General features: G+C 38.4%; 1 protein-coding gene across 2 annotated transcripts in view; it reads right to left on the reverse strand.

Moving 5' to 3' along the window:
• Nucleotides 1–13,800, reverse strand: part of arhgap10 (Rho GTPase activating protein 10) — a 52,839-nt gene that overhangs the window by 11,279 nt on the left and 27,760 nt on the right. For both annotated transcript variants that reach the window (XM_077570762.1, XM_077570761.1), the window contains exons 17-20: nt 12,642–12,747; nt 8,966–9,125; nt 2,756–2,897; nt 1,115–1,277 (exon numbers count right to left, since the gene is read on the reverse strand). In XM_077570762.1, the coding sequence (XP_077426888.1) occupies nt 1,115–1,277; nt 2,756–2,897; nt 8,966–9,125; nt 12,642–12,747 (571 nt within the window). The remainder of the gene's footprint in view (nt 1–1,114; nt 1,278–2,755; nt 2,898–8,965; nt 9,126–12,641; nt 12,748–13,800) is intronic.

Below are 13,800 nucleotides of genomic sequence, written 5' to 3' on the forward strand. Positions count from 1 at the left end.
TGTTCTCATATAGATCTTGGTTCAAGCTTTATAGGGTTAAGTAATTAGCATTCAAGGAGATAAATAACCGATATTTCAAGTCGATATTCATTTACAGTAAAAAAACAAATATTAGAGTCAAAATTTTAAAAATTTCCGTTCTTTTAATGTTAAGCATTTAAAGACATGGCAGCTTTGTTGAAAAAATTGTTACAATTGTAGGGAGCTTGCAGGGTCATTAGCATGTGTTAAGCTAAATTAAAAACTAAGCAAGTACGTAAATAGTTTCTACTGTAAATAAAGTTTTCCAAACTATATATATATATATATTTAAATAAACCCAGAAATGAAAAGTTCCCTGTATCTCATTGAGCGACAAATGATTGCAAATGTAGCTAATTTGGGGTTTTAGGTCAGGGTTCGTAAAAGGTTTTCACAGACAGTGAAAAATTGTCTATATCTTACAAACCCTGATGAAAACCCTAAATTTGCTACGTTTGCAAGCATTCGCCGCTCAGTGAGATACAGTACATGCTAGCTTTATCAGCGTTCAGATTGGTAAAAAAAGGTAGATGCCGATAAAGGCACTGATAATCGGCCCTGCCGATAATTGGTTGGATGTCTCTAAAAGCTTATCCTGTTATCCTATGGTGTGTTGTCATCAGAGCCCCATCCCTCCCGATCAACGTCTTTAAAAAAATTAAATGTCATTAAATCTGTAGCTGCACTTTTGTTTGCCATTTACCCCGTACCAACTGTGATTTTTGGCATACCGTTACAAACCTAGTGTCTACTTTGCATAAATGAGGGGACATGTATCGCATTAGAATAATATAATAAGAAGTTGCGGAAGGACTCCTGCATATCTTGCAAGGCAGACACGAAAGTCGAGAGGGGTCAGAATGAAAGAGGAAGCGCATAATCTCCCCCTCTGTCAGGCACTGATGGGAGTCGGCGAAGGGCGAGCGAGAAAAAGATTTCAAGGTGAATTCATAGACATGACACAGCAGAAGAAGAAGGATGTGAAGCGTGAACCCACAATTCATCTGCCGCGTCGACATTCAGGATGACATTCACGGACCCGTGGCGTGGGCGGGGGTGGGGGAGGCGTGGCGGGTTAGTGGGACTGACTCACCTGGAGTTGCTGCTGCCCGAGCAGAGGCTGACGCTGTGAGGCACGCTCTCGCTCCTCTCCGTCGGCGGCGTCTCTGAAGCCGAGGCTGTCGAGGACTGCGACGACACCGACTCGTTGCTGCCCATCGACATCTGGTCCGTGGCGAGGTTGGAGCTGTCGCAGGCTGGTGACACCCATGGGGTGGGAAAAAAATAATGCCCCTTTAAAAATGTGTTTTTCCTCAATTAACTAATATGCAATTTTTTTTACAGGAAAAAAAAAAAATCAGAAAAACAGAAAAAAAATTATTGGTCCCCCCCAAAATTAGTCCAAATAATCAGGATTTTTTTTTCTCCAAGTGAATGCAATATGCTTCTGTATTCCAGAGTCAATTTTCCATTAAATGACCCCTTTAAACCAAGAGTCAAAGTTCAGTGTATAACCGAATTAGCTATGACACCACAATTGTACATTACAGTCAAGGAGATTTATTTTTTATTTTTTTTGATGACCTGTATCTGAGAGTGGGATTCAATTTAAGTGCTGGCAAAAGCTGCGTCATGGCCCGACGACAAACTCGGATTGACCTCGGCAACCTGTTCCCGTTTGTGACATAAACATGATCTAAAGCGAGCCAAAAACTGTGTGAATGAAATCAGGGATATCGGACACATGTAGCATCACACTCACACGGACTCAGACTCTGGTTTTATCCGCCTTAAATTTCCTTAAACCAGCCAACGGATGAGACAACGTAGTCTAAATCCATTATCAGGGGCCGCTTAAAAAGCTTAAAAAGGGATTACAACAGCCAGCCCAGATATTAAAATTTGCCTATGTGAAGATTTAAACTGGTCCAGTCCACTTTAATAGTTGCACAAAAACTATTAACACAAAAAAGGGATGAGGTGGTATAATGAATCATACATAAAAATGTTTTAATTAACTAGAGACGAGAGAGTCAGCAATTTGGTCATTAATGCAGTTTTAAACCTGTCAGCAAAACTAGGCGTACGTCTCCCACAGAAATCCAAAGGTTGTGGCGTCAATAATGAATGGGATCCAGTCAGTGTGTCCAGACTGCACCAAATCTCAACCCCAGTTATTTCACTGAGCAGGAATATACATTTCATTGTTTTGATCTTGGGTTAGAAAATATTTAAGCAATCTGCCATTTTAGAACCAGGAAAATTAAAGTCTCCCGATGTCCTCAAAATTAATTCAAATATCGCCAGATTCTGATTACTTCCTCATTGCAGTAACTAAAAATTGATCAATCTTACTTTTGACATGATGTCAAAATATGTTTTTGCCTATTTTTCTAGAGCCGTTGTGCCTTCCTATCATACAGTTGTCTCATGACATAACAAGCCAATAAATATAATCTAACCAATTTTTCTTTTCTGTTTTATTTGAATTAAAATAAATAGGTTTTCCCTCAACCAGAAATGACTGCATCCAGACAAGATTAAGATGCCTCCGGCATGATGCTACAAATCAATGCGGTGTCATACAGACTACCAAATGTCAAACGCGGTGATCCTCAACACGAATCAAAATCAACTGCTGTGATTGCTTTGCTCGGCCATCTGCAACTTGTTCAAATCTTGTGTGCACGGACATACAGGAGATGAAGACGATACGACGGGCGGCATCTCCTACCGCTCTGAATGTCCATAACTTGTGGGTTGTAGACAGCCAGCGGACGGCTCTGTCGATTCAGCTTCTTGGACTGCCTTGCAGGTGCGGAGAAGACCGAGGCGGCGGGTGAAAGAGGCCACGATTCGGGAACGTCTGTAAAGATCTGAATACACAATGTAAATAAAGATGAGCTGAAAACAAGTCGCATCATTGTATCAGTAATTCTAAGAATTTTTAACCTAAATAATTCTGGTTACTTAATTCTGTCTGTTAGCGAGAGCCACTACATCGTGTTAACTTACATTGATGTTTCTGCATTTGGCAATTTATTATTATATTATATTATTAGTATGGGATTTTTTTTTAATGGGCTTTAGGTGAACTGATGAATACACACACGCACGCACACACATGCACATGCTCACCCACATACAAAAAAAAAAAATATATATATATATATATATATATATATATATATATATATATATATATATATATTTAAAAAAAAGAGAAAAAAAACATTTTTATTATTATTTTTTTAATTTATTTGTTTTTTAAAAAAAGGAGAGCAATGATGATGTCAAATCGAATGAACAATACTGAGCTCTCCTGGAAAAAAAAAAAAAAAAGTAATTGTAAGAATCCATGCATGTGTTAAATTTATAAAAGAATACAAAATGAATGTTTTTTTTTTTATCCTCTGCTGAATTTTAAAACAAAAATAAAACTGAAACTTTGCTCATTCTTTCCAGTTTGCTGATTATGGCAACAGTGTGAATGTCAATCAAAATGTGTAACAAAATGCACAATTTAGAAGTTATTAAAAAGTTGCACATTTTATAGGGTGAAAGATGCATTTAACCCTCCACAATTCAGTCGCAATGTAAGCTATCAGATGCGCAAAATTATTCACAATAGATGAACTGCATCATTTTTAAAAAGAGGACTAGTATGCCATTATTTTTTTTTTATCAGAAATCGGATATCCCTGCATGAATACAGTTGTTTTTTTAAGTGCAAAAATGCATAATACTACGGGATTAAAACCTCAATTAAAAAAAGAGAGAGAAGCTAGAAGGGGTACTTTTCACCCAAGAATATAGTCCTTATCCTTTTTTTAAGAGAATAAAGGCGTCTTTTCCAGGACATGACTTTAAAATCTGACTTCCTTCCCTCGTAAAATTTGACTTTAATATCATATTGCAACTTTGTACGGAAAATTAAGACTATTTTTAATGTTGAAAAACTACATTTTTAATCTTAAAGGTTACAACTTTGTTTTTAAAATTAAAAAAAAAAAAAAATTATAACACCTTTTTCCATGGCATTTAGGGATACACTGTACAAATGCTATTTTCAATTAAGTGGTGTTAGGATTATGAGGGGGTTCTTAGAAATAATTCTTCCCTGTAAGGAGTCCCTGAACCCAAAACATTCGAGCACCCTGGCTCAATTTCCCCTTGGGCAAGACCAAAGAACTCTCAAAAGACTTTGGACCTGGACAACGCTGGAATGACTTGCAAAAGTATCAGCAAAAAACCTAGCTATTGTCACTATTATTCCAAAATGGAAGAAATCCCAAAATGACCATCAATTTCCCTCTGCCTGGCGCTCCATGCTAGATTTTACCTTAGGGAGTGAGGATGGCCATGCAAACGGTCTCAAAGTATACGGAATGACCTCAATAATGATCTAAAAGGCAATTGGGAGCTCCGTAACCAAGACAACAGCTGGCAGCACACTGCTCAAGAGGGCACCACCCTAAATGTGCCATTGAGGAGGATGTGGTCAGACGGATCCAAAGCTGAGCTATATCCAATTTCCAGCACCTGATGGGAAGTCAGGATTTCTTTTCAGACTTTTGCTAACATTGCTTAAGCATTCGTTTTTGAATAATGCATGAATCTCCAGGCACATGCAGGTGGTGCATATCTATAGTGTTGCACAATCTGATGAGGATCCTTGGAGCCATCCTAGTTGAAAAATAAAAGTTCCCCACCAAACGTAACTAAAGTAAGTATCCTCTTTAGGGAAACTGGCCATGGTCTGTGATAAAATCAAACAAACAGGTTCCGGACTCAAGGAGGGTTAGTCCCTAGCAGTGTTTACATACAGACTTCAGAAGTGGAGTTTAAAGGGAATAGGTGTGCCGAGGAGAGTGGAAGCCTCGGCAACAGAGCCTGTGAGAGGATCACAGAGATGAGGAGGATGGCGGTGCGAGGAATATGAGGGGAGGGGGGAGGGGGGGGGTGGTTGCAGCGAGAGAAAGTGGCAGAGAAAACGCGAGTGTGAACAGGCGAGGCAGACGCACGGGGGGATGGCATGAGAGAGAAAGTTTGTTGGAGAAAGGCAGACAGGAAGAGAGAGCGAGAGAGAGAGAGAGAGAGAGAGAGAAAAAAAAGTGAGAAATCTGATATGGCTGAGACTTTGGGCTGCCTTTCTCTAGGCAGATGGAGGTGAATGTAAAATGCGGCTGCTCTGCTATCGGAGGGTATTGACAGTCTGTAGTTGGACTCTGGCTGTGTGTGGAAAGTTTCTGTCTGTCAGTCGGTTGGTTGGTCCAAACCTCCACACTCCAGCTTCCAAAAGGCCCTCGCCGCATTCTAACCAGAGTGGGCACGACACAGTGTTATTTGTTGTGGATCATTAGGAGTTTTGTCAATCACTGCCGAATCAACAAGATTACTGTATTTTAGCAAATAATATCTGGAGTTTTTATTAGAGAATTTGTGATGTTTTTTTTCAGGCCCAATACGATTTTTAATTTGAGTAAAAAGGGGCGGGGTGGGGGTGGGGGTGGATTGGCGTCAATAAAAAAAAAAAATCCAAATTCTGACTCCTAAATTTGTTGAAATGTCTTAAAGTGTTTGTTTAATGTTTATTGAATGACTTTCCAGATATGCAAAATGTGGACGTGTTGCTTGTTTGTTTGTTTCAACTTAGATATATAGATAGCTTTGTTTTAAAAATTCTAACAAAAGCAATTGACCTGCCAGATATCCATAATTGCCTATATTAACAATTTAAACCACAAATCATAAAAAAAGTAAAAAATAAATAAATTATCATTTCAAACTCATCTTACAATATTGCCCTTAAAAATAAATTTAATAAATAAATAAAATAAATAAATAAATTTAGACATTTCATTTAAAAAAACATATTTTTTTCTTTTAGCTTTTCAGTTAGAGCACAAAAACTGGGAATAGGTGAATTTCTGGAGATAAGTTCAACAGAAAAAAAAAAAACTGAATTTGAAAAGTGAACTGCGAATTTCTGTAGCGAGAGGATTAGGCCTATCTATGAAAGGGACTATTGTAATATGCTCTGGGAATAAATATTAGTGTGAAATAAAGAAAAATATTAAAAAAAAAAATTCCATTAACCTTTCATAAACCTGAAATAAAAATATATTATGCTTAAAGAAAAAAAATGCAATTTTGCTATCACCTTAACTTTTCACATACATTCCTCACACTATGGGACAGCAAAACGTTACTCTGTTTATCTTTTTAACAGCAGCTGAATTTAGCATTACTTCACTGTAGGTTTGCAAGTAGGCTGATTTCTCCTTACATCTTTCATTTAATGAGGCCGGGGGGAAAAAAGAAAAAGAAGACAAACACACACACGCACAACACTAAAAGCTCTTAGTTGGCATATCGTCAGATCTAAGCGTGGCTCCAAACAGATTAGAAAACTAATCTCAAACCTTTCCTCTTTCCCTCCTTTGAGGTTCCACACCGAGTAACAATGCTCTGTGAGATTAAGTGATCAAATGAACACGTAACTATATTACATGTTTAAATCAGTGCTACAATATTTGGGATTCAGATTGACGTTTGCAGCCGCCAAGAAACACCCAAGAGTGAGGGTTTGGATGCTTGCGTTTCATTTCTTCTTAATTAAGGGCTGAGCAAGATAGCTTGCTAGCTGGCACGTAGGTGACGAGGACTGGCAGGGTTTCTAACCACGGGCAAGAGAGGCTCTCCGCGCATGTAAAAAGTCATCAACACCAACAAGTCATCATAGAAAGTGCAAATCTGGAGAACACATTGGTCAAATATACTCTGGAATATTTATTTGTCTTGTATAAGGATTCTAAGAGAACCCCCATGTAGTTCACCGACCTAATATATTGTGGATTGTTTTGGTGACATCACACATTCCCGGACAGAACACTTTTAGTTTTGTTTTAAGTACAGGGATGTGATTTGACCAAAGTGAAATTATCTGAAAATTTAGCCGGGGGTCTGGGGGCCGCTGGCACCCAGCTAGTCCCCCGGAGCTCATGGGTTTTCCGTGTTTTTAAGTACTTTCAATGCACTCACATGACAAAGAAATAGACAAAACAACAGCATAAATTTTCAATGTATATTGAACTATCCCATATCAAATGGCAGTTTTAGTCAACTCAAAATCAGTCACATTCAAAAACATTGGACTGCCTTTGCTTTTAAAAACTATCACTGAGAATATCATCATATCTAACTAATGTGATTACTAAGTTAACACATAAATAATGTTGAAGAGTTCAAATTTCATGAACAAATAATTGTATCATGACCAAATGAAAAGTAACTCATATTAGAGCATACCACAAATGTCTTTGTTATAGCAGAAGATGTTATCTGTCGGCGTCATGTGCATACACAATGAACTACTTAAAAAAAAAATAATAAAAAAAATCTGATTTTTTTTTTTTGGGGGGGGAGATAAAAAAAGCGGAATTCCGCGAATTAGCGGAAAAATCACATCCCTGTAAGTAGGGATGCACAGATACAGTAAGTCTGTACTTGTATGGTGACTCAAAAAAAAAAAAAAAAAATGCTCCGACACCTCATCACTGATACCACTTTAGCAGCCTGGCATATATCTTTCAGGCAGGTGGAAAATAGGAAACACCACATAACTGAAATAATATTTGTTACAGGCTATCTTAAAGTGGAATGTGTGACAAGACTGTTAGGAAATACATGCATATCGGGAAAAAAAGTTATTACTGTAAGTGTTATATTTGAGTGAAGCCTATGCCATGTACAAGAAAGCTTTGTGCTCTTGAACAATATTTGATTAACTCATTCACTGCCATTGACGGCTATAGACGTCAAATAATAATTTCTACTATTTCTAGTAGTTAAACATTTTTCCACTTTTGTTAACAAGAGAATGAAAACCTAGATTTTTTATTTTATTGTACATTTAGAATAGATATAAAATGTGTGATTAATCGTGAGTTAACTATTGAAGTCATGCGATTAATTACAATAAAAAAAAAAAAATAACCGCCTGACTCGATAAAAAATTTTTTTATTAAAAATTAGAGGCATCGGTTGATTACAATTTTTAATTGTAATTAATTGCATGACTTCACTAGTTAACCCACGATTAATCACACATTTTATATCTGTAAATGTATCTAAATGTACAATAAAAACATGTCTAGGTTTTCATACCCTTGTTAACAAAAGTGGGAAAAAATGTTAAACTAATAGAAATAGATCAAATGAATTTTTAGACGTCTATAGCCGTCAATGGCAGTGAATGAGTTAAAATAACTTTCATCACAATTGCAAGACGTAATGAATGGCGAATACTCAAATGTATACACGGGCTAGTTTATCAGTATTGTAATGTATTTTCTTAACTCTTTGACTGCCAGACGTTTTCAGAAACGGGTTGTCCCCAGTGCCAGCCGATTTTAAGCATTTGACTGTGTTTGGACTATGTAAACACACATACTACCAAATGAAAGATTGGACTCTCATCTTTCATCAGAAAAAAAAGTTTGTTTCTACCTTATTCCGTTTTTGAGTAATCAACAATAGAAAATGGTTAGTTTCACCTCTGTTTTGAAAAAAACGTCTTTTAACGTCTTTGGCACTCCTCCGTAGGATTTTACTAAACGTTATTTAACGTTTTTGGCAGTCAAAGAGTTAAGGATGTTATACTAGGATCAAATTTGTGTTAGTGTTTAAGTGAGTGAGAATGAGGGAGTGATGTAACTATAAAACAATGTTCTGAAACGTGTCAAATGCGATAAATGGGGCTTCACTGTAGGCTGCTAAAAAAAAAAATGGAGGGTGAGAGTACAGTTTGTGCACTTTTCTGCAAAAGAAAGCTTGTTAAAAAGATAAAATAAAAAAATAGAAGGTTCTGTGATTATGACGTTGTCATTTAGCTGTCATCTACATTCATTCAAGATACCCGCCCTCGTTTGAGAGTTGTTACCTTCTCTTGGTGCTCGATGAGGATCTCCACCACGATATTTTGGAACTTGAGGTCCATGATGGCGGCCACCGTGTCCTCTTGCGGCCTCATCAGTGTTGGGCCGAACACCACGCCCAGATTGGCCACCGTCATCAGATTCTGCTTGCTGTGGGCAGCCACACTATAGGAAGGATGTAGAAAAATGCCACAGTTAAGAGGAAATGGAAAAACAACATTTTGGCATTGTTTGCATCCTGGTGAAAAAAAAAAAGATTTTAGGGGTTGGGAAAGTAGGGGATTAGTGAGAGAAATTGGGGGGGGGGGGGTCTATCAAGAACACGACGCACGAAAAAGTCTCAATAGGAACCATGCATGAAATTGAACAGGAAGCTTTTTTTTAATGCCTACACCGTCTTATGTGAGCGTGAATGGCATCAAAGTTTGATGTGATCATTATTTTGTAGATTGCCCAAGAAAAAGGGAACTGGACAGTTTGAAAGAAAAAAAAAAAAAAAAAAAAGCTCCTGCCAACAGTTTAACTACCGGTAATCAACATAAAATTGAGTTGACATGTCTGTCGTCACACAAGAGGAAATCATGTGTAAAGAACCTATGCCCAAATTTGAAAAGCGAGGAGGTAATTCGTCTTTACCAAATACTAGTGAACTCGAATTAGATCCAAGTCTCCTCGACAAATGGGATACTTCATTGAAAAGATTTTAGGCATGTGGCCAGAGCATGTTTTTCCCGTTTGATGATCATTTCAAGTATTTGGAATGGGCAAAAAAAAACAGTACATTTCTTGATTGACATGAGTAATTACAATTTTGTTCCTGGGGTGGGGTTGTGTTTGAATTTTATGTTTTGTTTTTTAACCTGTCAGAGAAGACCATTGTGGAGACTCAAGCTCGAAATTCCTCATTCCTATTCAAAATGGTAAAAAGTCAAGCGCTTGCAGAAATGGAAAGACACATCCAGTTCCCTGGATGCTCGCTTTCACAGCAGGTGGTCTAATAAATTAGTTAAACACTGCACGGCTATAACAAATCCATTAAGTTTTACCCATAATATTGCTTTTATAAAGCATATAATAAAAAAAAAAAAGACGTGAAATAGTTTTATATTCAATAGGAACATTTTAGTTAGTGTTGGGAGGTGGAAAAACTAAAAGGGAAAGCTGCATTTTGAAGACACTTTTTTTAAAAGACAGGTGAAGGGATTTCACAGTCAAATTCGACGGCAGTGCGGCGCATCTGCAGGGGAAACTGCTTCTTAAATAGCTCCCGATGATTCCTTTGAAGACAAAAACGCCGGTGACAACTCGCATTTATAACATCTCTGAAACCATTTGAGATAGGAGTGTGAAATTCTGGCTTTGCTTCCTTTCCCCTGCAGGACATGCACACACGCCAACTTCAGGAAAGAAAAAAATAAAATATTCAGAGTCTCTCCAGTCTGCAGAATTTCACGCCGGATAATCCAAATTCAATTTCAATAGTGCTCCCTTTTTTTATTTTATTTTTTTTCCTCCAACAAGAGCCCGATCCCGCAGTGGGATTCTATGAAATAAGATCCAGCAGACTTTCACCGCCGCAGGGAGGAGTGGGATTATTTACTTATCCTCAATTTGCTCATATTAAGTTTATAAAAAGCTTGCAGAGGTAAAACCTTGTAATGTTAGCTAACGTTATTTCTTGCTGATCTAATCTCGCTGATAAAGAGTGATGCGCAATTGTGTTGTGCAGTAAGGAGTAGGGGTGAAAATATTGCCGTCTACCATTAGTTTTATTGCTACAGTACAGATATTGTTGCAGTTTGACGTCCAAACATGTGTAACTTTAGCAAAAGCTTGATAATTGATTTAAAGTGGGCATGGAAAAGTGGCATTTTAATTGCTCGTATAGAACGGATCAATGGATAAATTAATGGATGGTGTTGCTAAGTGAGCACTTTTTCCCCATAAATATCTTTACAGTAACCTTTTTATTTGAACATTTATAACTAAAATGTCTTCTAATTAGTAGATTAACACCTTAGCTGTTCACAATGGGTACTCCTGCAAGCCTCTGGCCAATAGTTTTCAGACTGGATCCGGGTTCGAATTTCCCGCGGCCTGTCTGCGGATGTGACGTCCGTCATGTGCGGGATGTGTATGTAAAAAAAGGGTATGTGCAGTTTCATGTTTCGTCAGCGATTCGAAATTGAATATTCTACGTTCAGTAGCTTTAAATTTGGCTGGATTGTGATGGTAAAGCTAAGATAATTTGCATAATAACTGTTTCCGCACTTTCTCCGCCCATGGTTTAACTGCTAGAATGGGCAATGATCCACCATTTTCAAGCGATGCCTGGACTAAGCCATCTGAGACACTATAGTATTAGGTCAAGAGGTAAGCAGAGCTGCATTGAGTTTTGTTCAATGAACAGATTATCGTAGTGTATGCATGAGTGAAAATTATTTTATATTTAAGGACACTGGCCATTTTTACACATTGGCAAACGTCTATTTGCTTGCCTCGTTTAACAGCCTGGCTCATCGTCATGGTTAAAACAACAACAAAAACAAAAGCCGTATGCAGATTTTATTCTGCACTTCAGTTGTGCTTCTTCATGAGGTGGCACCGTCCACTCCAAACAGGCTAAGTTCTTCTGGGAGGTGAAATAATGGGGTTCAGTTCCTTATTAACTCATTTGCTCTCAAAGACGTATAAATACGTTCTATTTTAAACGTTTTAAGTATCCCAAAGACGTATTTATACGTTTTTAAGACTAGAGCATACATAAGGCTTTGACGCCGCCTCTCAACGTCAAAGAACGGTTGAAGAAATGGTAGTTATTACACAAACGGCTAGCAGGGGAGAGCAGAGCATAAGAAATGAACCAGGGCCATGTTGAAAAAAACCTCAATTACTCAGAATTCTGAATAGATTTGTGAATAATGATGAAACTTAGCTATATTCTAAAGCTAATTGCTGCAAAACGGAAACAGATAGAAATATTTTTTTTTTCCTGTTGAAAAAAGAGACTTTGCTCCTTTTTTCTTTTCTTTTCTTTTGTCCATGTTTTTATAGCAATAAAACTGAATATTCTGTGGGCCTTGCAAAATCAGTCCAAATCCAGTAAAACAGCCGGGAGTGAAGGGGATTGTTTTACATAAAATGGCTGGGATTGAATGAGTTAAGCCTAAAAGTACTATAATACTTTATTCTGGAAGTACTTGGGGGGGGGGGGGGGGTTTGCATGTTACTGACATGTCATCAAGACACATGGGAACTGTTCTAAACTTGTGAAAAATATCACCATCTAGCATCATAAAAATCCTCCAGCATCCAAAAATTCGTCGTATAACTTGTATTAACTTCCATAATCGTCAGCTCATTTAACAGATGCCTCCCCCCATCTGCAGTTGAGCAAATCCACAACCCTCTGGCCGTTATTTGTTCAAATACACGAAAAGGCGAAAGAAACAACTAACACGCGAGGCTGCTGGCGGCATCGGTGGCGAAGAAAGAGATGGAGTGACAGCAGGGAAGGGGGAGTGAAGACTGAAGAGTGGGAGTGAGGGAGAAGGAGGAGAAGAAGAAGCATGTGGAGTGAGAACGAGGAGACAGACAGGCAGGCAGGACGAAGCGAGTTCCGAGCTCGGGAGGGTGCAGATTGCATGAACTATGACCACTACAGGGATGACGATCACTCACTTGGCCAGATGCTTCATAAACAGCCCGAGGACTTGTCGATTCTTCTCTGGTAGCTTGTGGACCAGGCAGTGGACGGCCTGGATGCGAGACTCTGGACTGCCGCCCTCTGTTTAAAAAAAGAAGAAGAAAAAAAATCGAGTAAGCAAGTGGCAGGAAGCCAAGAGCGGAGATTGTAATCATCCTATCAATTCCACTTATAGGCCTGAAGCGCCTAATAGGACACCTTCTGAAAAATAAAAAGTTAGCAGATCTTTAAGGACGCAATCAACGGGGGGGCAATAAAGCTCCAGGACAGGGGGGGTTAAGGGCAAGGGGATGATGCATTTCCGTTTGAGAGGCGTAATGGTAATATATGGCGTGAAGCCTGGTGGAATTTGGCAGCGGAGAGGAGGATGGAGGGGGGAGCTAACGGGCTGGCAGAGGAGACAGATTTACATAAAAAAAAAGAAAAAAGAATGGCTTAAATATCTCCTCACACATGGGTATCTGAGCGCCCACGCCGGATAGCATTACTATGGGAACGACGACGTGGGAAAGGAAAAAAAAAAAAAAAAAAAAAAGGATGGCGTCATCTGTCAAACAAATAAATAAAAACCACCGCTAATCCACTTTTCAACATCCCTCTCATTGCGAGTGCCTGATAAAAATGTCAAACCTCATCCAATTATAGCACTTGTTTTGAATATGATTTAATTAAAAACAAAATCATAGTTGAAATAAAGACGGTTGCCGTTCAAGGTCAGGGAGAACATCGGTAGATAAACGAAACAGCATATTTTACTAACTTGGTTTGAAGAAAAAAAAAATGTAGAGATTAAATGTAAAGCCACACACACACACGCGGCCATAAGTGTTCCCGAGTTGAGTGGCTCATGAATGTCACTTTACATTGACGATGAACTCTCGGAAGTGTCAAGAACAAACACTGAAGAGAAACGCAAGTGCGAGACAAGTTAAGAAAAGCTCAGCCAGTGGAGGCACTCGAAACGAGCACGGCAAAGGACTTGAAATAAACCAATCGAGGTGTAATTGAAATGTAGACTTTCAGATGAAGTGCTTTCACAAATACATGGAATTTATGGATGGGTAATGACGGCTATTTTACGCAGTGAATCCTCTTTAAACGCGAGAGACCCATTACACATCCACCTGAATTCGA

The sequence above is a fragment of the Vanacampus margaritifer genome, chromosome 7 (genome assembly GCF_051991255.1).
Source record: "Vanacampus margaritifer isolate UIUO_Vmar chromosome 7, RoL_Vmar_1.0, whole genome shotgun sequence".
Taxonomy (NCBI): Eukaryota; Metazoa; Chordata; class Actinopteri; order Syngnathiformes; family Syngnathidae; genus Vanacampus; species Vanacampus margaritifer.